The sequence below is a fragment of the Myotis daubentonii genome, chromosome 2 (assembly GCF_963259705.1).
Source record: "Myotis daubentonii chromosome 2, mMyoDau2.1, whole genome shotgun sequence".
Classification (NCBI taxonomy): domain Eukaryota; kingdom Metazoa; phylum Chordata; class Mammalia; order Chiroptera; family Vespertilionidae; genus Myotis; species Myotis daubentonii.
Window position 1 is genome coordinate 138,502,830 of NC_081841.1, and position 27,797 is coordinate 138,530,626.

Consider the following 27,797-nt stretch of genomic DNA (forward strand, 5'->3'; position numbering starts at 1 on the left):
GACCCAGAGGACACTGTAGTGTGTATTTACACGAGTGGGAACTTGTTTCTTTCCCTCTGCTACACCTCATTTCTCTGTGCTCTGTACTTGATGTTCTCTCTGTCTTTTCTTGTCCTGTTATCATATTTTCATTTCTTCATAGACTTTTGACTTTTCTAAATACTTTTGTATAGATATTCAATGCTCTGCTCTGTTTAAACAGTATTTTTTTATTTGTTCAATCTGGTATTCATTTTAAAGTCAGGAGATTTCAGAAAGCAGTGGAAGGCACTGAAACCAGCATCTAACATGGTTTAACATTTGACAGAAGGAACTGGGCCCCTCAAATTCTAATATTTATTTAAAAAGGAAAATTCCAAGTCATCTGAGCAAAATTAATAGAGAAAATACACATATTCCTCCTATCTGGTTATGAGACCAGGCTGTTAATGTCTGCTCAAGTTCATTGTATCATCATTGTTCTATCAGTTTTGTACTTATATTGTGTATTTATCATATACATAATAAGGTGTGTGTTTTTTAATGCAGAAATTTCCCACCGAAGGTCTCTCCAGTGTGGTTAGGAACGTGTTTGACTTTGATTCCTACAACACCGACATGAGGGAGATTTTAATTAACACTTTGCACAAGTACGGGATACCTATTGGAGCAAAACCTACCAGTGTGCAGCTGGCGAAGGAGTAAGGCAAACTCACTACTGATAAAATGCTGTTGAGTGTTACTGTTCTAATTCTCTGAATCATGCTAATAATTCTGAATCTACTTTATACTCCACTAAACTAAGTTGGTGTAGAAATTACTTTGTACAAGTAAACTTTTCAAATATATGTTGCTATTTGCTGGCTGGCTTTCAGTTAAATAGCATTATTTAGAAGCCTGTAAATTGGGAATTTCAATTTTGAATGTTCCAAGAGTAGATGTAATATAATCAAATAAAGGGAAATATTTGTTTCTTTAAGTCTCTGTCTTTTTGTTGAATTACTATGACTCTCACTATTTCTTAACCTAGTGCAAAATCACTGTACAATGTGCAAACAACGTAAAGGGATAATATGTATTTAGCTAAGATGTTCTTATTTATGTTACCATATATTTTTATGTTATGATAGTTTCTAAATTTATAATTATATTAACTTAAGAGATGTTTGGTTACTTTTTTATCTTGACAGATGAAAGGTAGTGAAAATAAGTGGGTTTGCTTCATATGGGCCAGTTGCCTGACTTTTATTTGTAATTACAGGCTACGTACTTAACCTTACCAAAGAATCTTGCAAATATTGTTGACCAGAAAGATAGTTGACAGAATTTATTAGTAGAGTAGTTAAATCCATGCAAAGTCATTAAAAAACAATTTTTGAAATGCATAACTTATTAACTTATGATAAAGATTCCAATACTTTGATATAAAAATAATTAGCATAAATTTCTAAGACACAATAATTACTTTAAAATTATTATTTAACTTTAGTTTCATATAAGAAGCACTCTACTTTCCTTAATAAAAACTTTTTAAATATTATAGTCCAGCTATATTTATGTGTTTATATATACACCCATATAAATACATATATATCCTAAATGTATACATGATCCTCATTTATTCTTTGAAGTTATTATAAAAACTTATCAGAATATATGCCAATAAAAATACGTCATTAAAGCTTTAACAATTTCTTCAAAGATTTCTTAAAGAGAAACAAATATTTCCCTTTTGTGGTAAAGGCTCAAAATAGAGTTATGTTAGAAATTATCAGTGAATTGGTTTATATTATTAATGAGTTAGTAAATTTTTTTTGAAAAGAGTGATTTTGTTGCTGGTAGAAATGGGGTCATTTTATGGAGTTGTGGGAAAACCATTTTGAAGGACCCATGCATGGGAGGTTGAGGTGTTGTGGTAAGATTTACTGGGGTTGAAATGGATGGCTCCCCCCCAGGTTCCCTGGGTCTCATCTCCCTCATTCCCACTGTGGGAAAACTCCAGCCTTGTCTTCATCAGGCCCAGAAATCCTGTGCGATGCCAAGACTTAGTCCAATTTAGTCTCTGTCCCCATCTGGCTAGCTTAGTTTGTTTCTGGCTATGTTGCTGTACCCAGGCTTAGAGTCTACACTTGGACACTTGGAGCCCTTGAGGCTGCCAGGCCTAAGGCAGCTGCTAGGCCCAAATGGCTGCTATGGAGAGAGAATGTGCGAGGGCACTGGGCGAGCATGTGTTACCAGGTGTGTGTGTGTGTGTGTGTGTGAGAGAGAGAGAGAGAGAGAGAGAGAGAGAGAGAGAGAGAGAGAGAGAGAGAGACACTCCACTTTATTAAGTTTGGATTATATTATCTAGGGCTTGGGAAGGACCAAGTGCCCTTTCAAAATAACCAATCAATTTCCCAATTTTTCCCCAGGCTTCTGGTGGGTCTTCCCCCTAACCAATCCATTTCCTGGATCTTCTGGGGTTCTGTGTCTCTTACCCAATCTGATTCTTGCCCCAGGCTGTGCTTTGCCCCTTATAGTTGCCATCTTAGTTTCGCTTGGGCATGCTTCATAATAGAAGGATTTTATCCTTTGCCATCTTGGCTTCTACTCTGCATGTACCCAGCAGAGGAATTTCCTCTCCTCCTTCCCCCAATAATCCTGATAATCTGGTACCAGGCCAGCAGTTCCCTGGAGAGACTCTTCCTGCCTATTAGGAGATAGCCTGGGGTTTGCCCAAGGATTAAGTCCCAAGGGTGGAGGATGCGATGGTCTCCTGGAGTGGGTGAATGAACCTGTGATGCTATAGCTTCTCAGTGAAGCATGCCCAATATTTGTTTCAGCTCCCTAGTTTATTATGCTTAATGTCTGATTCCCTTTGCTCCCTTCCTTTATTAATATCTAGCTACCTACACTAACAATTTGGTGTCAGAGCTAATACGTAAAGCTTTCTGTAAAATACTATTTTACTAATTGATTAGCAGTGTTTGTGGGCATTTTGGAACTAGTTTGGTAATTTAATGGGTATGATCTATCTTCTGCATTAGAAAGTTCAAGAAATTGTCATCAATACGCAAATTCTATTACTGTTCATGCTTTTTTTAACTTTTTAAATAAACTAAATCTTTATTTTCAATTGGAAATAGGATGGTTTTTATTACCATTAATAAATTTATATAATTAGAGTTCTAGGTTCTTGGAAACTAGGCTTATTATTTAAAAGTAACTTTTTATACTCTTATACAACTTGAAATAAAAATACATATTAGTTGGTAAGCGCAATCAAAGTAAAATTGTTGGTAATTTTCTAAGGAAGACAGGTAAAATAATTTAACTTATTTATTACTGACCTTAGTTCTAAAGTGAAAAATTCTGGCTCAGCACATTAATTCCAACTCTAGTACTCATGAGTGGAAGCAAAATACCTGGTACATTGAGCCTGGAAATAAGATGGTCACACTTGTGCCTAAGATGGGGATGGAAACAACAAGTTGTCCACGCACTGCATATAGCTAAAAATAGAGTTATTGCAGATGTGGAAAATGAGGGAATGTTTCCCTTGGGGTGGAGATAATAGTAGACTACAATTTATACATTCAAAACATATTTTCCTCATCTGTGAATTGCAGGGTCTTGGGCAGCTCAAAAGTAGTGATGTCATATCATTGCCCTTTAGTGAAATCTACAGTTTCTATGTGTGTATTTCTATCACATTATCAGCTTTTTATTTTAAGGTTGGCATGGTAAAGTGAACAAACCAATGGCCTGGGAATTCAGTAGATAGTTGTACATTCAACCTGCATGTCCGGGTCAGGAAGAAATAGATTTTAACCTATTGGTAAAAAGAGGGTATTTTATTATAGACTATAGGCCTGGTGCATAAAAGTTGTACACTCGGGGCCCCTCAGCCCGGCCTGCACCCTCTCACAGTCCGGGAGCCCTCAAAGGATGTCTGACTGCCGGCTTAGGCCTGCTCCCTGCCAGGCCTAAGCCGTCAGTTGGACATCCTTAGTGCCGCCACAGAGGCGGGAGAGTCTCCCACCACCTCCACTGTGTTCGCCAGCTGTGAGCCCACTTCTGACTGAGCAGTGCTCCCCCTGTGGGACTGCACTGACCACCAGGGGGCAGCTCCTGCATTGAGCATCTTCCCCCTGGAGGTTAGTGCTCATCATTGCTACCAGTCATTCCTGGTCGTTATCCCTTTAGGGTCAATTTGCATATTACCCTTTTATTATATAGGATAGCATAACTATGTAATTGATCACTTTAGGACATTTTTGAAAATGGTAAGGGGTGCTATTAATAATTGTGTAAAAAGAGATATAAAATAAGACTACCCTAGTGAAGCCAGAATATATAGTCATCTCCATAAGATTAATAAAGTTCCTTCCTATTCTAACATCCTTTGCATTTTTAATATAATCTTAATTTTTGGTAATTTTGCCCTCTCCAGTTTGGCTCAGAGGATAGAGCATTGGCCTGTGGACCAAAGGATCCTGGGTTCAATTCCAGTCAAGGGCATGTACTTTGGTTGCAGGCTCCTCCATGGCCTGGGCCCTGGTCAGGGCTCATGCAGGAGGCAACCAATCAATGCATTTTTCTCATGCTAATGTTTCCCTCTCTCTTCCACTCTCACTAAAAATCAATGGAAAAATATCCTCTGGTGACAATTAACATAAGTAAACAAACAAACATATATATTCTTTTGCCCTGAATGAAAATATTTTTGTCAAAAGCTATTATTTTCTTGTACTGTAATCCAACTATAGTGCTTACTGAATGGGAGCAAACTTACCTAGAGTCCAGAATAAAATGGATATGGATAGAAAAATAATTGTCCTCTCACTGCATATAACTAAAAAGAGATACAAAGCAAATGTTGTAGAAGAAGGAAGTTTTCACATGGGGAGATGATACCAGACCACTGTTTGTAAAGTCTTCTACAGCACCTTCTTCCTGAGCTGAAATCAGAATATACTTTGGCTGTTTGGTTAATGATCTTTAGTCAAATTCCCAAAAGAGAGATGCTGTCATTTTCCCTTTTGTCCTCCTAAATAGTGCAGTGATGATGCATATCTCATAGTCTCTGCACATTTTTAAAAAGCCCAAAGTGATATTCTGAGGCGAATATTACTTATCTTCTTTACGAAACCTTTGGTAAACCTGTACTTTGGGCCATGTCTGACTGGGTGATTATTTTACCTTGGGGGACCGCACCAAAATGCAGCTCTTTTCCTGATCTATAATATATTCCCAGATCTTAGTACCATGGTCAGATTTGGCTACCTTCACCCCCACATTGCATTTACCTTGTCCCACTGGTACTTCTTGAGGGTTTATTATTTTTATTATCATTATTATTATTCCCTTTTAAGTTTCTAATACATGGGAAAGATATGCCAAAGAGATGGTGAACATAACCAAATGGGATTCACTGGAAAAAAATTTAGGTAGAGATAAGGAGATTCAGGTTAAAATCTGAGCTCTTAAAAATTAGTCTGAGCTCTTTAGTTTCAAATGTCATTTGTGGGGAAAAAGAACACACACACACATAATTAGGTCCAAGCACCAACCAAAAGCATATAGATGACATACTCTAGTATAAATAGACATAAATTTCAAAACAAAGTTTGTTTTTCTATCAAATGAACTTTTATTTCTGAATTATCTTTTATTTGAGAAAAACATACTGCTAGCACATTAACTCTTCCAAATTTAAAAGTGTTTTCAAAGTAATTTATGAACTCTCACATGTTAGGGAAAACATTTGTTTTAAAGGAAGAAAATCCTTTTTATTTTCAGCCTCCATTTTTAAATGATTTATACAATATTTTATCTTAAATTTACATGCCACCCTCAACCTGACAGTTTTTAAGAAGAGAGAATTGTCATTTCATAAATTTAAGATGGAATATACTCTACCTCTAAGTATATTAATAAGTCAAACATACAGAGAATTTATCTCTACCTTCTAAAGTTATGCATTTTTCTCACCCTGTCTTCTTGGGAGGCACTCATGTCTATAAAAGGTTTATTTATTTATTACATTTTTTCTTACTTTTTTTCTTTTATTTTTCCCCATCACCATTTATCACCCTTACACCCTTTTCCACCTCCACCCATTCCTCTGTGCCCCCCCTCAACCCCACAATCACCACACTGTTGTCTGTGACCTCTTTCTTTTTTTCTTTTTTTTAAATATATTTTATTGATTTTTTACAGAGAAGAAGGGAGAGGGATAGGGAGAGTTAGAAACATCAATGAGAGAGAAACATCGATCAGCTGCCTCCTGCACAACGCCTACTGGGGATGTGCCCTCAACCAAGGTACATGCCCTTGACTGGAATCGAACCTGGGACCCTTCAGTCCACAGGCCGACGCTCTATCCACTGAGCCAAACCAGCTAGGGCTGTGACCTCTTTCTTTTTTGCCCAGTCCCTCCACCCTGCCCACCACCACCACCATCAGAGCTGTCTGCTCTCTATATTTAAGTAATCATCCTTCTTACTCTATATTCTTTGTCCTCAACTCATTATTTTTAATGCTGCTTTGTTTATTCTTTTTTTAAAGTTTATCTTTATTGTTGAAAGCATTACAGTTGCCCCCTTTGTTTCCATTGACAACCAGCCCTCCCCACACCATTCCCCCAGGTCTTCACCACACTATTGTCTGTGTCCGTGGGTTATGCATATAAGTTATTTGGTTAATCTCTTACCCCCATCCTCTCCCATCCCTCCATCCTCCCACCCTCCCACCCCCCTACCTAACTTTCCCTCTGAATTCCTCAATCTGTTTTGTTTACTCTTAGGCCAGTTTCATATTTTCCCCCAAAGCATTTATTGCCTATTTGTCACTGGAAAACTACATATAATCTACCAATCATTTGTTTGTATCAAAGTAGAATAAAAAATTTGAGGAAATTAAAAAGTTTTAACATGTAGTATTTCTTTGTGATGCATATGTACTAAAGGAAGAATGAATTTCCGTTTATATTTGAATTAACAAAAAGAAAATTAAAACACCTAAAATTCCACTATCTGGAGATAATCGTTTTTAAACTCTTCCAAAAGACCTTACCTTGTGGTTCTATGTGTTATTTCATACACTGAGAAATAATTCTTTTGAGTTTTTTCTTTTTTTGTACAGCTTTTCTTCTTAATGGAAGATACCTGTCCCTAAAGGGGGGTTCTTTTTTAAAAATATATTTGTTAATTGACTTCAGAGAAGAAGGGAGAAGGAGAGATAGAAACATCAATAATAAGAGCGAATCATTGGTCGGCTGCCTCCTGCATGGCCCACACGGTGCCCTGACTAGAATTGAACTGTAAACTCCTGGTTACAGGTCAACACTCAATCACTGAGCCACGCCAGCCAGGTGAAAAGGGGTTCTTTTTAAAACATTTGATTCCCAAGCTCCTTTGTTGAAAAGAAATTTATCTCTAATGAAGTAGATTTGAGTGCAAATGACACTCTTCCTCAACCCTACTCTTTTCTCCATTCTTCTAGAAATTTTGAGTACTAGATATTATTGTAATCATAATAAACAGATTCATAAAGTATATAAGGTACTCTCACAAGGAATATAAACATTCATATCAACCCTTTGTGTCTTTCTGCATATGTTTAAATCTCATTATCCTTCTCAAACATGTAAAAATGCTGCTGCCAAACAGACTGCACTTCTCAAAACAATTGTCATGTGAGACTTTAAAAGTGCCCCATAGCTGGTGAAGAAGCCCTATTGGAGTCTTAAAACTGCTCCTCAGGTGTCCTGTTCACATCGTATCCTTCTCTGCTTTCAAATACTTGATTAAAATTTTTTAACTTACCTTTTCAGACAAAATAAAGTAACTTTGAATTAACAAGGTCTAGGACCATATTAGCAAATTTTCAATTAAATTTCTTTAATTAATTCACATTTGGAATAATTTGAAAACACGGTAGTATTGACAGTGGTTCCCTTTTGAGAGGCCTCACTTTCTGTACTATTTTAATATTCTAACATGTGTATTATATTCTGTATCTTATTTTTTAAATGTCCACAGAAAATCTGGGCACTGGAATTTTTTATTTTGTTTTCTTATTTAAATAAAATAAAAGTTTTAAAGAAAAGGTCTAGTCTGTAATTGCTATTTCTTGCCTCCCATACAGCAAAGCTTATGCTGCACTGTGATGACTACTCCAAAGGTAGAACACTGGCACGCTTCCCGATGGCAAACAAGAAATTATGTGAACTGAGCAATTCTAGGGCATTTCAACACAATCTAAGTTTAATCATTGGTAATGTGTCAAGTGAGGGTAGACAACACATTTTTAAAGCAGCAAAAATAAAAATAGTTGATATTTCTCAAGTGCTTACTAAGTGCTGTAAGCACTTTACAAATATTAATGCACAATCTCTAAAATTCTTTTTTTCTATTAGGCAAGTAATTTTTAAAAGTTTATTATCAGGTATAGGAGTCTGTGTGTGTGTGTGTTTTACAGATGAAGAACTGAATTTCAGGAAACTACTTAACAGACTATACAACTAATAAATGACAGGGTTGGGGATTCAACCGCAGTTCTGTCTGTTTCAAAACGATCATCTTTTTGCTCACTCCACCACGTTGTCTGTAGTGCTTTATACAAGAGAAGCAATGCAATACAACACTGGACTGCAAGATTTTAAAGATAATGGAAACTTTGGAGTCTTTCAAATTTTATTTCCCTCCATTTTGGGACATATATCATACAAAATATGCATATAACTTTTACATTAGTGACTAAGCCAGCCGTGGGCAAACTACAGCCTGCAGGCCGGATCCGGCCCGTTTGAAATGAATAAAACTAAAAAAAAAAAAAAAGACCGTACCCTTTTATGTAATGATGTTTACTTTGAATTTATATTAGTTCACACAAACACTCCATCCATGCTTTTGTTCCGGCCCTCCGGTCCAGTTTAAGAACCCATTGTGACCCTCGAGTCAAAAAGTTCTCCCACCCCTGGACTAAGCCCATTATTTTAATCACATTTTCCTTCAAGTTAATGCTATTTGTCATTGATTCCATAAGTAAGTAAAAAATACTTTTTATCCCTAGCCAGTTTGCTTCAGTAGATAGAGCATCAGCCCACGGACTGAAGGGTCCCAGATTCGATTTCAGTCAAAACCATGTATCTCGGTTGCATGCTCGATCCTCCGGGGCATGTGCAGGAGGCAACCAATCGATGTTCCTCTCTCACTTCAATGTTTCTCTTCTCTGTCTCTCCCTCTCCCTTCCACTGTCTCTAAAAATCAATGGAAAAATATCCTTTGGTGAAGATTAAAAAAACAAAAATTTTTTATAAGATGTAAGCAAATTCTCTTAAATCAAATGTGTCTTTGAATGGGTGTCTGACTAGCCTGGGTTTTCTATGTTAAAGACTCATCCTGTGTAATTGTGGCATCAAAAGCAGCTACTGCGTCTCTGCCCAAGACCAACCATGGGGTCTCCAAAGTACCAGAGGCATTGAAAAGAACATCCCCAACCAGAACCTCTCTTTTGAGTAATTTCATCAGGCTTATCTTTGGAGATGGGAGTGATTATCAGCTTACTGTTTGTCCCATTAAATTTTAAGATTCTCTTCTTAAAGTATTGTGACTCTCCTTCTGTTTTCTAAACTATTATATCCTATAATTTTATTTTTATATTCTTAATTTTTACAAATGAGTTCACAATATTGGCCATGGGGTTCTAAGTTATACAATTCCACTCTGTATGATGATTTACTTTTACTTCATAGAAGAGCTCTTAGTTTTCAAATATAATAAGGTTTACATTATGACATCTCAGAACTATTACAAGAAGAAGCGTGGTGGTAGGTTTTATAGTTTCATAGTCTTTGCCCTATATTCTTTTCGTATGTTATGAAGTAGCTTCACAGCCATTTCACTTGCTTTCAGCTCCTCTAATGGAGGTACAGAAAAAATGAAAAAACACACCCAATATGCATAGAAAATGTCAAGATCGATGACTCTTTTATCCTCATCTTGGCAATCTCACAGAATTAACCTTGATCCCTTAAGCATTTGTGATACTTTGTGAAAGCCTGTCACCTGGCTGGGTAGAAATCCCCAAACCCCACCTATAGCTAACTCTTCCAGATTCACCTGCAAAGTAGATGGCATCATTGGTTGAGAATCGTGTAGTCAGGACGCAATGGGGAAGATTTGCCATGGTGTTTTGCAACTTGACACTGAGATAAGGAACAAACAGGAAAGATGGCAGTCCTAGTGTACCCAAGCATTCACTCATAACAAACACTATTGAGCCCTTTTGTGGTAAACACTAGGTAGGGAGTCAGAAATATAAAGGAGAGGAAGGCTTAGTACCTACCTTCAAGGGGTCACAGTGAATTGGGAAAGCACTCAAGGGGGTGACTTGTGTGTGTTAGAGCCACACAGGAGAGAGCAAGGAGAGGAGTCCTGCCTTCTGCCCTGGGGAGTCAGGGAGGGTAACCCAGCCAACTCTCAAGGATTACAAGGGGTTCTCCAGGCAAAGGAGGAGAAACGCTTCAAGCAGAGAGGGTTAAGGGGGCATGGTGCATTTTGGAAATTGCAAGTAGTTCAGTGACAAATTAATGGTGAAGTGAGGGTGTCCTGTGTGGTGAGCCTAAAAGGGAGAGGAGTCAGGGGAATCATAGAAAAATGTTAAACCAGATTGTAGCACGATCAGATTCATAATGTAGAAAGACCCCTTCTGGTTTTCTAAAGATAATAAACTGAAAGACAGTGAACCTGAAGGCAGGAAGACTGGTTTGGAACAGCTATAGGAATCCATGCAATGAACAATGTGGGCTCCCATTGTGGCAGTGGGAATGAGAAGGAAAGGGGTAATGTTTCAGTGGCCAAAGTGAGGGATTCCAAGTGCCAGAGATTTGAGTGAGTGTGATGTAAGCCTTACCTTCAGTGAATTAACAGTTGGGACAACATGTAAGCTATCAACCTTGTTATGCAAAACTACATTCACAGTAAGGCTATTTCCTCCTATAAGTACTTCTTGTGAGAAATACAGAGGGTTTTTTGTTTTTGTTTTTCTGGGGAAATTTCCAACTGGAAGAATTTTAGTCCCAGTCCTTTTTGATGTGGATAATTAGAAAAGGAAAGAACTTGAGATTCAGAAATACTTAAATGTGGTTGGAAAAGCAGATGGCAGAAAAAGAAAAGTTTTTGCAGTGAAATTTGAAGATGAGGGAAAGGAAATGCAGGCCCCAGAACTGTAGTCTGGCAACTCCTGTGAGGGGGAGGAAAGCCTGAGATGTGTGGGGCCAGCTGACAACATCTGCTTTGGCACAAATGATGCTGGGCAGCAGCATTGAGACTGCACAGTGTCATTCTGGATATTGGTGATCATATTTGAGAAGTGTCAGCCGAGAATAAGTTTCCCCAAATCTTTTTCCATTGCAGGCATCCAAAGTACTCATCATTTCTGTGACCTTGATGGGACCTAGGTGGCAGAGGTGCACATGTCTAAGCTATAAAAGGAAAGCCATGTGCCTGAATGCAGAGCCAAGCACAGAAAGGAAAAACCCACACACATCCTTGTTGTATGCATATTATTTGCAACAAAATTAATTTACCAGCAACATGTGAGACTATAGGGAAGGGAGATTCAGAAGTTTCTAGTAAACAAGGGAGGTTAACTTGGAATAGTAGTACCCATTATTACTAATTTAAAGTGTTTAAAGGGGATTTTCTATTTTCTTTCTTTAGTGTGCTGGTTTTTAAATTGTGTTTTAAATTAAAACAATTTATGAGGGATTTCATTAATTCACTTATGAACTTGAATTCTTAAGTTTTTATTCTCCCTATCAGGTCATAAATTTGAAAATTGCAAATTATACGAACTCTAGCTTAGGAATGCAAATTTTCATGGAAAACCAGAAGAGCGAAAGATTTATTCTGCCCAGAAAGACTATGGGAGAGGGCTGCAAGGGTAAATGACATTGTAATTGGGCCTCAAGAATGAGGATTTCATTAAAGAGGCAATAGTAGAAATGCCTGGCAGAAGCATGAAGTAACATGTTCAGGACTAGCAAGTAGCAGTTCAAGGTGGTGAAGGCATAAATTAGCTGATATGTCAGAGGATGGGGTGAGAGCCAAAGATAGAAACATTTGTTTGGGTTATTCTGTTCAGCTTCAGTAAACTCAGTTGGACAATCCACCTTAATGTGTACCAGAGAATAGATTTAAAACATTAGGAATGAGTGAGGCCTTGTAAAATTGGAGTTGTTCTTTTTCTTCTCAAAGATGGTAGTAATTGGTGAATTTTTTAGAGTTGGTGGAACTATCCTGAAGGGTTCCATTATTCCTATGAAAATTAGTAGTTCTTGTGGTAAGGAAATGTTTTAGGAATTGCTGATAATAGGTATGTCAACAACTTCCAATTACATAATGCCCCTAGAAAGATCCAAATCTTTTTCATGTGTTTCTTTCAAACTCCAGAAATAGTACTGGCAAATGTTCAGAGAAGGCAGAAATTTGCCAGAACATGCGCCTTGAAACCCCAGCTCACCTCTTTATGAAAACAATCTTAGACAAATCTCTTACATGTCATTCAGACTATATTTCTTGACTTTGGTGTCCATATGGCTCATGTTAGAAATTATATGCATGTAAAAAAAAAAAACACAACTTTTTTCCTGTCTGTAACTGCTCAAGTGCTATAATTTGACCTGGGTCATGATTTCTATATTCACCATTCTTATAGTTTAAACTTTTACTTCCAGATCTTTATTAATACTTCCACAAAGGATTAAGAAACATCACAACATATGAATTGAAATACTTCATTTTTTAAAAAAAACATAAATTCATGAATGACATTGAAATTAAAAAGTAGTGCTATTTATAGGCTCTAAATTCTTTCTCCTCTTCTTTAAAATTAAATCCAGACATCATTCCTGCTAGAACTTTAACAAGTTAAACAAAACAAGTGACATGTTCTTAAAACCATGGAAAATACCATTGTTGTTTTAATCAAATCAGGTATAACAATTTAAGTCTGGCCAGAGTTGGATGACATCTATATATATAAAAGCCCAGTGACTGAAAGACGGGAATGACCAGAAAGACTAGAATGACTGGTTGCTATGATGTGCACTGAGCAGACAGGCAGGCAAGCAGTTATGAGTGGGCAGGCAGGCAGGTGAGCGGTTAGAAGCAGGTGGTCCCAGATTGCAAGAGCGATGTCTGACTGCCTGCAGGGATCAGGCCTAAACCGGCAGTTGGACATCCCTCGAGGGGTCCCAGATTGCAAGAGGGTGCAGGCTGGGCTGAGGGACCCCCTCCCATCCCGTGCACGAATTTCATGCACCAGGCCTCTAGTATTTTAATAATGGAATATAGTATCTTTTGCTAACTAGTTATTAGTTTAGAGTTCTACCCAACTAATGTTGATTATGTTTCAAATTCAGAGCTTGCTCATGCATCCAAGTTTAATGCTTCCCTTTTCCCCTGACTACTAACTTAGCGAAGGGGAGTGAGTTAGTAACCATCAAATCTTTCCACAGCTTATTGGGAGAGCTTATTAGTGGAAAATAAGTGAGGAGCTTTGGTTTACATCCATTGGCCTGCCTGGAGCCCACTGGGAAAGTCTGGAAACAACACTTGATGTGACCAAGGAGCTGGATGGAGCCAGTTTGATTGTGCAGCTCCAGGACATCGTGCAGATGTGCTCTCAGTTGTAGTTGTGGTTGCCCATACACGTCGTCTTATGTGGTACTGGAATAGATTCTATATGGGGCACCTGAAGGTCCTTCTCACACCTGACAACCAGCTAGTACTATTTTTAGATGGGTCCCAGACAGCCTGTAATTTCCATGACTATTAAATATTTAGAATGAGTTGGCAAGTTCAAACCAGGTTTCATGACTACTCCTGGAATTGTCAGGGATAGATGCCAAGTAAAGTTACTTTTTGTCAGGTGGATGAAGTGTTTTGCTTTGTTTTTAGCATCTATATGATACATTTATGATTATTAAAGGATATATTAGATCAATCAATTTTAGACTATATATTAACCTAACAAGCAATATTCATTTTTATTAAGCAATTCTCCACCTCTTAAGAAACACAGTTAAATTTCAAACTGTTTCTGTTGTCTCCAAAAACTGGACTGTATTTAGAACTTTTTTTAAAAAAGTTAATTAGTAAAGCATGCCTTTCAGGGCACCTATTTCTATTGATAGGTATAGATATTTTCATTGTGGTTGTTTTATTTTCACTCCAGAGCACCAAGGTAATACAACATTGTTGAATCTACCACTGACACTTCCCTTCTCTCACTTCAGTGATCTTCAGAGGCTACTCCACCTCTAAGGAACTGTACAGATCTTCCCCTTGATTTCACAAAGGAAGAAATTAACAATCAGAGAAATTAGCTTACTTTTCCTCTCCAAAGTCTGCATAGATCTTCATTACATTTAATAGAGAGAACATAATAGTAATCCCCTGGCTCCGTGCCCTTCCTACCTCACTTCCAGTAAAACATGGAAATAAGTGGGTGACCAATCAGAATAATTTGAAATGTATTTTAGATGTTAGATTCAAAAGTACCCACTTCCTTTTAAGAGATTTGCATAAGATGACATCAACAAATATTATTACTTTTATGTTAAGTATTTCAAAAGGCCAAAGAGCATATTCTACCAGAATGCTTGATTCTGTTATTTTATGCCAAAAATGTCTGAACCTTATGTGGTCTTATTAAGCATATGGAAATATTGTGTCAGACTACTCTTACTGAAATAAAATGGTTTCAAAATGTGAATATGGACTCTTTTAATGATCATCAAACTCATTCCAAGCATGCATTTTAATTTATATCTACATGTGCTTTTTTAAAGAAAAGAAAAGAAAAGAAATTTAACTCTGAGTTATTGTTTTCCTCAACTTACCAAGGAATAAGAACTTTATAATTAATTAAATGACAAATTGATGGTTCCATTTTAAAAATTCAAAGAAAAAATAGTATGATTAAAAATGAAGACTTTATTCTCAAAAATTTGTCTGTGGTTTTGTACTTTAGCATTGCCATCTGTGTTTTGGCAAGTCACTTTATTTAAAAGTCATTTTAAATAAAAAGGAATCTAAACACAGACTAACTTCATTAGAAATCAGGATAGCGCTCTCTTCCTGAGTACAATGACCAAAGTGGCCCCGAGAGGCTTCCTGGGAGCTGGTGATGCTCTGTTTCTTTGGGTGCTGGTGTGTTCAGGACTAAATGGCACATTTATGTGAATGTTTCTGTATATAATATTTCAATTCAAAGTGAAAAAATTAAGGTGCTAAATAGAGTCTATGAAACTTGTCCTGTACAACTTACAACCATGTGACTGGTAGTATTGTGTACTATTTATTATTTTATTCCAAATTTAAAAGAATATACTGAAAATTTGATAGATTGCTCTTTCTTTTTTTTCTTTTTCTTTCTTTCTTTCTTTGTTTTTTTTTTTTTTGCCTAAATCCTTCCTATACTCTACTAGGAATTTAGATGTCAAATTGCTAAGTATTTTACCAATTCAAGGAAAATATATGTAATCTATTTGTCATTAAGGTAAAAACAGAGTAGGACTTTACCTTCTGAGTTTCAGAAAAGTGGCATCTTTTCTTAAAGTACATTCTAAACATGGTTTTATATACTCTTAATAACGTGTAAAGAACTTTCAAGTTAAGCATTCTTCATATTTATTTGTGTAGTTGATAATAGATGGTGCATTATATTTTCCTGTGACTTAGATACAAGAAAGAATGTTTACTTTTCAAATCCTCCTTGACAGGTTGCCTCTGCCAGAGCAGACATTCATGGGCTACTGGACCGTGGGCCAGTCAAGAGATGGAATGCAGAAACTGTTGTGTCCTGCAGAAACTCATCATATAGACGTAAAGGTTGATACTACTTCCTCACTAAAATATTGAATGTTACAGATTTTTATATATCTTCACTGGAGAAAATTCATATAAGCTCAGAAATGACTTGTTCTGATGTTATTTTAGAGTAGCTTGAGCTTCTGCACGAACTCTTAAGTCAGTTTGGCCTCTGAGAGACTCCATGTAGAGAATTGCTAATGGTCAGTAGAATTCTTAAGAGCTAACCTTTATATCTTGTGTGTTATTCTAGGACAGTTACTCCAATATATTTGTAAAAAGGCAAAGGAAAAGAGTATCAATCACTAGTTGCAATGGAAACCCCTCTATTGCAAAGTCTAATTCCCTACAAAGTTCCTTGGTATTTCAAACAATAAGAGATTTATTGTAGGGAATTAGATGCTTATGAAATTTTTAGAAAGAACAAAAGGACTTAGTTTCAAGATCAGTGTTTCTGCTTCTGCTACTACCCCTGTTGCTGAGCGCTACACAACAAAGCAGATCGGCAAACTTTCTCTCTAAAGTATCAGGTAGTAAATATTTTAGGCTTTGTGGCTATACAGATTCTGTCACAACTACTTGACTCTGCCATGGTAGCACAAAAGCAGCCTTAGACAGTACTTTAACAAATGAGTGTGTCTATGTTCCAGTAAAACTTTATTTACAAAAGCAGGCAGTGAATCAGGGTTGACCAGGGTGGTTCGTTGATCAATGCTTGCAGGAGAGCATAGAATCTGATGGCTCATTTTAGTCAGAAACTCCTTGTAGACTACAGCTGCAGGAAGACGGCCACTACCTCTTCTGCCTTCCAAATCTCATGCAAGTGCATTTAATTGGTAGAACTAAATCTCATCCGAACCCTTGCTGCAAGGGACTATGAGAAATCTGGTTTCTAGTCTTCTTGCTCCTGAGATACAGAGACTATTCTGAAAGGGTGAGGGAGCATGCATGCCATAGTAGTCAATATCTAACCCAAACACTTTTTTTATTAGTTAAGGACTGACTGCATACAAATCATTGAAATTTTAGTTATATATATATATATATAATTTCCAGGATACCATATCTGAGTACCCAGTACTAATAGCAATAACATTATTAAATTTGTTCCTCTGCTTATGTCACTATTTAATAATATTTTAGCATGTGTGAAATACTCTACCTTTTTTTAATTATCAGTGAGTTGTTTTTAATTTCAGTTGTTACTGTTTTTTATATTTTATTTCAAAGACCCAGGGTTAGCCATTACATTCTGTATAGTGATGTAATAATCATCTTTGCAGTGGAACTATATCAGGCTCTGATTCATTCATTTACAAATTATTCTCCTGGTTTGGACAGTTCTGAGTCCCAGTACTTGGCATTCAAAGTTGCTCTTGGCTTAGAAAGAAATGAAATAATGAGAAATACTATGGGGTTTTACATCTGGTATATTTTATGAGTAAAAAAGAAAATAAAGTGAGAAATTAAATAACAGCACATGTGGAAGCATTTATAAATGCAATTTTATGGTATTGTTATAAATGCCATGGCAGTCAATAAAATAAGAAGAGAGATATCAAGATATTGATTATTTAAATGTAAAGTCTGTATTTTGGAAGAACTACAACTTTTCTACATTTTGGTAACTACCCAAATTTCTTAACTCAGGTTAACTACTTTATTATAGGGTCCAGCACTTATAAACATACAGGAGTATCCAATAGAAAGACATGAAGGAAGATCTCAAACCTTCACTGAAGAATGTGCCTCCTGGAAGTTGCCATTGGATGAAATTAACATAATCTGTGACATCGCTACATCACATGGTATGTCAGTTTTTTCTTTTGATTTTTCCTTCCTGCACTGATTTTTTTTAAAGGAAATCAAGAAGTCCATAGACTCCTTAACCGTCATCCGTGGATTGGATAGCAATTATATATAATTTAGAACTAATTTCCTACCAACCTAACAAAATAGTATTGTGGAATCCCTTAAGCACTGCTAAGTTTGTCTGCATATGTCTGTTTCTCATTACAACTGTAGCACAAAGTTAAACACACCCAGGCTTGGGCTAAAAATAGAAGGGAAAAATAAAAAGGAGAAACATTGGACTCTTTGGCTTGGATTCCAGTTTTGTGATTGTATGAACCATGAAAGCAGGACTGGAATGATTTGCAGTCATTAAACTTCTCATTGTGAAGAATGACAAATAAAGGATGTGAAATTTTGGCATCTACATTTCTGGACTGTTGCCATTACCTACTGACTCATGCAGTGTGCCCTGGTACCTTTTGGTAGAAGTTTCTCAATTAATGGCAGTTACTAAAGTAATATAAACAAAAGTGAAGGCAGGGGGAAGGGAGAGAGTCTTTAACTTGACTAAGATGGAGATTGTTTAGGCAAAACTTCAGTAGCAAGTCTTGTTCATATAAGTTCTATAGATATTGATTATTCCTAAAAGCAGTTATATTGAATAAAAATGTGCTTTAAAAATGTACAGAGTTTTTTGGTAACAGATTGGTGCTCTTATTAAAATAGTATAGGCCCAGTGCACGAAAATTCATGCACTTGTTGGGGGGAAGGGGTCTTTCAGCCTGGCCTGTGCCCTCTTGCAGTCTCTTACCCCTCAGAGGATCTACTACCCTGGGGGGAGTGGGCCTAAGGTGGCAGTCAGACATCCCTCTGGCAGCCTGGGAGCCCTCGGGGGATGTCCGACTAACGGCTCCGGGAGCGGGCCTAAGCCGTTAGTCGGACATCCTTAGTGCTGCTAGATGGGAAAGGCTCCTGCCACTACTGCTGCACAGGCCAGCCATGAGGTGGCTTCTGACCGAGCGGCACTCCCCCTGTGTAAGCGCACTGACCACCAGGGGGCAACTCCTGCATTGAGCGTCTGCCCCCTGGTGGACAGTGTGCGTCATAGTGACTGGTCATTCCCGGTCATTCTGCTGTTAGGGTCAATTTGCATATTACCCTTTATATAGGATTTTACACTCACTAGTAGAGAGTAAATAGGGATTTTATGGAAATATTTTGAAATTTGGCCCTTGTCTCATATTTAGGACTTGTACATAAGTATACTGTGATCATGTGCCCCATTGCCCATCACTAATCAGTGCAGCACTTTTTTCATTAACCCTTGTCACAGTGTCACAGTTCTCCATACAGCATTCCAGGCAGCTGCTGCCAGTTAGTCAGAATTGGCCCTTAAAAAATGAACTCCGCCCTAGCTGGTTTGGCTCAGTGGATATAGTGTCCACCTGTGGACTGAGGGGTCCCAGGTTCGATTATGGCCAGGGGCACATGCCCGGGTTGCGGGCTCGATCCCCGGGGTTGGGGGGGGGGGGGACATGCAAGAGGCAGCCGATCAATGATTCTCTCTCTTCATTGATGTTTCTATCTCTCCCTCTCCCTTCCTCTCTGAGATCAATAAAAATCCTATATAATAAAAGAGAAACATGCAAATTAACCATCCCTCTGCTATGCTCAAGCCATGCCCACCAGCCATGCCCACCAGCCAATCAGGAGTGAGTATGCAAATTAACCCAACTAAGATGGTGGTGGCCGCGGAGCCGGAGCAAGCAGGAGGCTTGGGTTGCCCCCAGTGATGGAGGAAACCAAGGTTCCCACCTGTCCTGGCCAGCCCTGGGCTATGATCAAGGCTACAAAGTTTCAATTATAGAAGATAAATAAATCCCAGGAAAAAAAGAACAAAAGGAGAGGCTGGGAGCTTGGGTCGCCGGGGGGCATGGCCAGCCTGAAAACGGCCATCAGCCCCTCACTCAGGCTGGCCAGGGACCCCAATGCAGACCCCCACCCTGAAGGGGGTGTGGCCAGCCTGAAAACAGCCCTCAGCTCCTCATGCAGGCTGGCCACACCCCCATGGGGTGAGCGTCCCCATGGGGGGGCTTGACCAGCCTGCAAACAGCCATCCACCCCTCACCCAGGCTGGCCAGGCACCCCAATGGGGACCCCCAGGCTGAAGGGGGTGTGGCCAGCCTGAAAACGGCCCTCAGCCCCTCACCCAGGCTGGCCAGGCACCCCAGCACAACCCCCACCCTGATCCAGGACACCTTTCAGGGCAAACCAGCTGGCCCACACCCATGCACCAGGCCTCTATCCTATATAATAAAAGGGTAATATTCAAATTGACCCTAACAGCTGAACGACTGGGAATGATTGGTCACTATGACACACACTGACCACCAGGGGGCAGACGCTCAATGCAGGAGCTTCCCCCTGGTGATCAGTGTGCTCCCACAGGGGGAGCCCTGTTCAGACACAAGCTAGGCTGAGGCTTCCAGCACAGCGGTGGTGGTGGGAGCCTCTCCCGCCTCCTTAGCAGCGCTAAGGATGTCCGACTGCGGCTTAGGCCTTCTCTCTGCTAGCAAGAGGACATCCCCTGAGGGCTTCTGGCTGCCAGAGGGATGTCTGACTTCCAGCTTAGTCCTGATCCCCCGGGGAGTGGGCCTAAGCCAGCAGGTGGACATCCCCCAAGGTGTCCCAGACTATGAGAGGGCACAGGCTGGGCTGTAGGAACCCCCGAGTGCACAAATTTTTGTGCACTGGGACTCTAGTCTACACTAATAAAAGAGAAAAATGGTAATTGGCATATGACGATACCCTTTTCATTGGCTAAATCAGGGCTATATGCAAATTAACTGCCAACTATGATTGGCAGTTAACTGCCAACTAATATTGGCAGTTAACTGCCAACAAGATGGCGGTTAATTTGCATATGTAGGCACAATGCAGGAAGGCGAAAGGGAAAGCAGGAAGAAGCCCCCTGCCACTGACAGTGATCAGAAACCCAGGGGGGAGCTAAGAGCTGGGGGGCAGGAGCTAAGAGCCCTGGGGCCGCCTTTGCCCTGCCCCTCAGCCATGATCAGAGAATCAGGCGCCTTTGCCGCCCTGGCCAGTGATAGCAGGAAGTAGGGGTGGAGCCAGCGATGGGAGCTCGACACGGTCGAAGCTGGCAGTCCCGGGAGCCAGGGGTCCCTTGCCTGGGCCTAAAGCGGAGCCCATGATCGCGGGGCCGCTGCAGCTGCGGGTCCCTGCTGCCCGAGCCGGACGCCTCAGCCAGAGGCGTTAGGCCTGGGCAGGGGTGGAGCCTGCAACCGCGGGGAGCTGGGGGTCCCCTGCCCAGGCCTGACACCTCTGCCGGAGGCCTCAGGCCTGGTCCAGGGGCCGATCCAGTGATTGGTGATCAGAGGGTGATGAGGGTCAACTCCTCTGGCCGAGGCATCAGGCCTGGGCGGGGGGCTGAGCCGAGGATTGGGGGGATATGATGGCCCCTTGCCCAGGCCTGAAGGCTGGGCCAGAGGCGTCAGGCTTGGGCGGGGGGTGGAGCAAGCGATCAGAGGGAGATGGGGGTCCCCTGCCCAGGCATGATTCCTGGGCCAGTGGCCTCAGGCCTGGGCAGGGGTCAGAGCCAGTGATCGGGGGGAGATGGGGGTCCCCTGTCCAAGCCTGACACCTCTGGCGGAGGCGTCAGGCCGGGGCAAGGGGCCAATCAGGCGATCGGAGGGTGATGGGGGTCTACGCCTCTGGCTGAGGCATCAGGCCTGAGCAAGGGGCAGAGCCAGCAATCGGAGGGGTGTGGAGGTCCCCTGCCCAGGCCTGATGCCTGAGCCAGAGGCATCAGGCCTGGGCTGGGGGCAGAACCAGTGATGGGGGGAAATGAGGGTCCCCTGCCCAGGCCTGACACCTCTGTGCAAGGGGCCGATCCTGCGATTGGAGGGTGATGGGGGTCAACGCCTGAGGGCTCCCAGTATGTGAGAGGGGGCAGGCTGGGCTGAGGGACACTCCCCCCCACACACACACCCAGTGCACGAATTTCGTGCACCGGGCCCCTAGTATATTTATAAAAAAAGATGAACTCCTTTGCTGTCCCTCATATAATTTAACCCTTTATTTGAGTATTGTCTACATTTTAAAACTAGGTTTTTGTTGTTGTTTGTTTCTTTGTTTTTTTGCCTATTTTGTATTTGTAAGAGAAAACAGCATTTTATTGGGTTAGAATTATATATATGCCAAAGACCAAACAGTATTTAATGCTTGCAATATCAGAGAACAATTAATAATTTTAAGTATATCTGTGCTAATGTTTTGACTATATTCCCTGGTATCCTATATTATGTGCAAAGGTACTCAATAAATGTTGAATTGAACTGATTTGTACACAGGCTTCTAAATAATGTCTTCTTCTACAGCTTCTGTTGACTTGTGTTTCTTATCAATTTTAGGTGTTTATTTAAATTTCCTATATCTTTAAATGCTCTTTACTTGTATATGTCTATGATGTGTGCCCACACATACACACACACACACACACGCGTATACATATGTCCCAAATTTTCCGGTATAGTACCAAATATAAATGTTATATCTTGCTATCATATCTTGTGTCTTAATTTTGAGTTCAGAAAATATGACCACTGTCAAATAGATACCTAGATGAAGAATGAGGCTGATAGCATTTATTATACAAAAGCAACTTATTCCCTTGCAACTTATTCCTGGAGATTATACAAAACATATTCTATTGTCTGACTATTCAAAGGGAGGTGCTCAAACCAACAACATTGGCATCTCCTGGGAGCTTGTTGGAAAGGCTGAATCTGAAACCCATCCCAGACCTTCTGAATCAGGAGCTACACTGTCATTAGATCCTTAGTGATTCATATGCACTTGAAAGTTGAAGAAGCCCTGATAGAGGATTCAGAAAATGGACCTAGTCAAGTACTCAGATTGAAAATACAGTGATTCTATTTTATTTTTCATTGAGTTATAATTGACATATAGCATTATATTAGTTTCAGGTGTACAACATAATGATTTGATACTTGTATTGTGAAATGGTTGCCATAATAAGTCTAGTTAACATTCGTCACCATACATAGTTAACACAATTTTGTGTGTGTGAAGAGAAGGGAGGGAGATTTTATAATAAGTATTCAAATGATCAAATGATAAGCAGTAGTTTGAAAAATTAGATCCATAAAGCTAAGAATAAAAAATGGGATTATTTATAGCAAGAAAAGCTTAAGGATCTAGTAACTATCTAGGAAATGCAAGATTAACAGATAGAGGTTGACCAGCTTTTTTTGTCCACCTGAAAAACAATAAAACAAGAGAAAACAGACCTTATTGAAGCACAAAGCACTTTTCATTCATACAGGGAAGAATTTCCTGCATTGAGAAGTGTTAAATATTTAATGGTGTTACTGTGAGATATTATGGAATTCTCTTGGGAACAAATACCTCCTCAAATAGTTAGCTGTGGCCCAATCTACTTCCAGAGCAGGAGCTAAATTGCTTCTCATGGTCTTTCAGCCTAATCAATCCATCTGTTGAGTTTCAACTGTGTTTAGTCTCATGATTCAGTTTTCACTGGATCTCTTGACCAGTCAGAAAATTTGTTACAGATTAAAAAATTAACTCCTTTTTGTCATTTCAGAAAATGAGGAATATACTCTGTATGTAGTGACTTGCAATCCTGTTTCCTTATACTTCATGAGTATGACTGGGAAAATTGGCTACTTTGTGGACTTTTTTGACATCTTCCCACGAACCGCCAGTGGAGTTTGGCACCCGTTTGTGACAGTGGCACCCCTGGGAAACCCCCTCAATGGTCAAGTGGTCCTCCATGAGCAGCAGGTAATGCATCCAGGTTACTCACATGGTACTCACATGCCAAGGGTAACTTATGTGGAGTAAAAGGCAAGAATGATTTACAGCCTATAACTGAAAATAAGTATTTTTATAAAGATTAAGAAAAGGGGCTGGACAAAGGATCCAAAGTTGTATTTTGTCATTACCACAAAGACTGGTTAATGTCTTCCTCTCTGCAGAGACTTCAGCATGACTTGTAAGTCTGGAAACATGAAAGGGTTTCTTAACCTCAGCACCCTTGACATTTAAGGCAAGATAATTCTTTGTTGTGAACCTTGCATTCTCTTTGGGGAGATAAACAACAAATAAAAAAATATGCCAATTTCAGATAGTGTGTTTCACAGGCAGTGTGTTTTAATTAGTGAGAATTCTAAAGGTCTAAGTTCATCTGTACTGTATCAGTAGAATGGAGTGTAAAAGAAACTAGATAATAGTCTAAGGAATGATGGGGATGGGTAGGAGGCGTTGGGAGGGTAACCAATGTTAAGAGATGACATTTTCTCTGAAACCTGAATGAATCCTTTATGCAGAGGATGCCATGTAATTGCTTTAGTCCATTTGGGCTGCTATAACAGAGAAACCATAGAAACTTATTAGCCATCTCTTTCTTGCATGAAGAAGGAGTGATAATTCTCTTTGGTGTTTCATATTTACTTATTCATTGAATGTATTGGGGTGACATTGGTTAATAAAAACATGCAGATTTCAAGTGTGCTACTCTATAACACATCATCTGCATACTACATCTCGTGCTCACCACTCACCCAAAGTTAAGTCTCTTTCCACTGTCTTTTATCCACCATTTGACTTCTTCCATCTCCCCCACCAGTCTTTCCCTCTAGTGATCACCATACTATTGTCTATTTCTGTTTTTGTTTGTTTGTTTGTTTATTTGTGGGGTTGTGTGTTTTTTTGTTTGTTTGTTTGTTTTGCTTAATCTTAACCATTACCTTTTCCACCGAGCCCCTCAACCCCCCACCCTTCTGACAGCTGTCAGCCTGTTTCTATTTTAGTTGTTAGTTTATTTTGTTCATTAGATTCCACATACAAGTGAAATCATATAATATTTGTCTTTCTCTGACTGGTTATTTCACTTATTATAATACTCTGCAGCTCCATTTATTGCTGTTACAAAAGGTAAGATTTTGCCCTAGCTGGTTTGGCTCAGTGGATAGAGCGTCAGCCTGCAGACTGAAGGGTCCCAGGTTCGATTCCAGTCAAGAGCACATGCCTGGGTTGCGGGCTTGATCCCCATTAGGGGACATGCAAGAGGCAGCCAATCAATGATTCTCTCTCATCATTGATGTTTCTCTCTCTCTTTCCTTCTCCCTTCTCTCTGAAATCAATAAAGATATATTTTTTAAAAAAGGTAAGATTTCCTTCTTTTTATATGACTAAGTATTTATTCCATTGTGTAAATGTATCACAGCTTTTTATCCACTCATCTACATATGGATACTTGGGCTGCTTCCAAATTTTGGCTATTGTAAATAACACCTCAATGAACATGGGAGTGCATATATTGTTTTAAATTAGTGTTTCTAGTTTCTTCTGATACATTCCCAGAAGTGGAATCACTGGGTCATAATGCAATTCCGTTTTTAATGTTTTGAGGAAACTCCATACTGCTTCCCTTCATGGCTGCACCAATCTGCATTCCCACCCACAGTGCACAAGGGTCCCCTTTTCCATATTCTCGCCAACACTTGTTTGCTAATTTATTGATGATAGCCATTCTGACAGGTGTGAGGTGATATATCATTGTGGTTTTAATTTTTATTTCTCTGATGATTAGTGACATTGAGCAACTTTTCATATGTCTGTTGGCTATCTGTATGTCCTCTGTGGACAAGTGTCTATTCAGGTCCTTTACCCATATTTTAATTTAATTGTTAGTTTTCTTTGTGTCGACTTGTATAAGTTCTTTGTAAATTTTGGAAATTAACCCTTTATCAGATGTATCATTGATAAATATGTTCTTCCATTCAGTGGGTTGTCTTTTAATTTTACTGATGGTTTCCTTTACTGTGAAAAAGCTTTTTAGTTTGATGTAGTCCCATTTGTTTATTTAATTTTTGTTTCCCTTGCCTATGGAGATAGATCAGAAAAAATATTGCTATGAGAGATGTCTGAGATTTTACGGCCTATGTTTTCATCTAGAATTTTTATGACTTCACAACTTAAATTTAAGTCTTTAATTCATTTTGAGCTCCCTTGCAGGTAACTAACTGTCTTTCTCTTGCTGTTCTTAAGATTCTCTCTTTATCTTAACCTTTGCTATTTTAAATAAGATGTTCCTTGGTGTGGGCCTCTTTTGGTGCATCTTGTTTGGTACTCTCTCTGCTTCCTGAATTTGTCTTTTGTTTTCCTTCATCGGATTAAGGAAGTTTTCAGCCATTATTTCTCCAAATAGGTTCTTGATCCCTTGTACTCTCTCTCTCTTCTCCTTCTGGTAGTCCTCTGTTGCAGATGTTGTTACAGTTAATATTATTTCAGAGGTTCCTTAGACTTTCCTCATTTAAATTTTTTATTGTTGTTGCTGCTGCTCTGCTTTGGTGTTTTCTGTTCTCTTGCCCTCTAAATCACTGATTTGATCCTCTGCTTCATCTAACCTGCTGCTTATTCCTTCTAGTGTAGTCTTCATTTCACATGTAGTATTCTTAATTTCTGACTGGTTCCTTTTTACAATTTCTGTGTCCTTTTTAATGCTTACTATCTCTTTGCTTAGGTTCTCACTGAGATCATCCATTCTTCCTCCAAGTTCTTAAGCATCCTTAAAACCATTGTTTTAAATTCTGCACCTAGTGTCTTGATTGTTCCCATTTCATTTAATTATTTTTCTGGGGATTGCACTTGTTCTTTCATTTGGGGCATATTTCTTTGTCTCCCCATTTTCCCTCTATTTATTCGGTAGATCTGCTATGAATCCAAAAGTTGTTATGACAGCTTTATGATGTAGGTGTTCTGTGGGGCTCAGTGGCACAATTTTCCAGATCACCTGAGTTCTGTAATGTCTCCTTTGTGGGTTATGTCTGCTGTCCTGTTGTAGTTGAGTCTTGAATGCTGTTGGCCCACTTGTGGGTGAAGTTAAGCCTCTGGCTGGCTGGCTGGCTATAAGGATGGATATCAGTCACTGTGTTTGAGTCTCTGTGCAGGGGCTGCCCCTATGGCAGAGTTATTCCCAGCAGGATTTGTTGCCTGTCAGAATCCCCCTTTCTGTGTGCCACTTGTGTGGCTAGTTGTGTAGAGCTCTGGTGTGGTCTGAAGCCCACCACTGGTTGTGTTGGTTCTGGGTCCACTTGAGCAGGTTTTCAATGCAGATTGATGTCAGATGTTATCTATAACTGGCTTTGGGCTACCTGTCTGGCGCTACCACTCTATTCACTGTTTGTGGCTGTGTCTGCTGTGCCTGGGTGTGTGTGGGAAGGGTCAACTTCCTCCAGCCATGAACTGAGAGAAGATAATAAAAGGTCCAAGGCACCCTGAAGTCCAGCTCACCTGTCAGCTACTCCACCACCCATGAGGTTGCCTGGTCTTCCTACAGAGCTTTCCAAAGAAAGACTGTAGAATGTTCCCAGGCTGGCCACAACCCACAAATCCTTCCACAAGGCACGAGCTTGATAGGGTGGGGTGACCAGTGTTGGGAGGTTGGGAGGATGGGGCTAGAGGGGACAAGCATGGTCAGGCATTTATTTTGCGGGGGAGGGGTTGTTCTCTACTCCAGAGCCATACCACCTAGTCTCTGCCAGAGTCTCCAACCCTAGCTCCTTCAGGGGAAGTGTACTGCTGGTTTAGGTTGGATGAAGCCTGCTGTCCCCTCTGCAGGAGCAGTCTCAGCAGGGCAGGGCCACTAGGAATTGGGAGGACAGATCAAGTCTCCCATTGGGGGTGTTGCCTACTGGCCTGTACGATGGGGGCAAGCACATTCCCTACTCCCACACCACAGTGCCCATCCAAGTATTCAGTAAGACTGGTCCCCATTTCAAAGCCTCATAGTTCAATGACTGAGAGCCTTCCAAGAGCTTCTCTAGAAAAAGAGCACGCCAAAGGTCTCTCTGCAGGACTTGAGGTTGGCAGGGTGGTGTCACTAGTAGTTGGAGGCCTGGGCAGTGTAATGTTCTGGGGCCTAACTTTGAGTGGAAGGGGAAGGTGGTAGAGGGTTTCAAGCAGAGGAATGGCATGCTCTGACATTTTTAGAGGATTTCTCTGACTCCTTTATGGTGAATAGTCTATAGGTTCTATGGCAGAATGGAGGAGACTAGTTAAGAGATTTTTGCCATGATTCAGAAAAGAGATAAGGGC

At 39.8% G+C, this 27,797-nt stretch overlaps 1 protein-coding gene across 1 annotated transcript in view; it reads left to right on the top strand.

Moving 5' to 3' along the window:
* VWA8 (von Willebrand factor A domain containing 8) overlaps positions 1–27,797 on the top strand; it is a 411,100-nt gene that overhangs the window by 225,592 nt on the left and 157,711 nt on the right. Inside the window, exons 26-29 of the mRNA XM_059684720.1 lie at positions 529–680; positions 15,755–15,863; positions 17,512–17,650; positions 23,281–23,480. Of these exons, the coding sequence (XP_059540703.1) occupies positions 529–680; positions 15,755–15,863; positions 17,512–17,650; positions 23,281–23,480 (600 nt within the window). The remainder of the gene's footprint in view (positions 1–528; positions 681–15,754; positions 15,864–17,511; positions 17,651–23,280; positions 23,481–27,797) is intronic.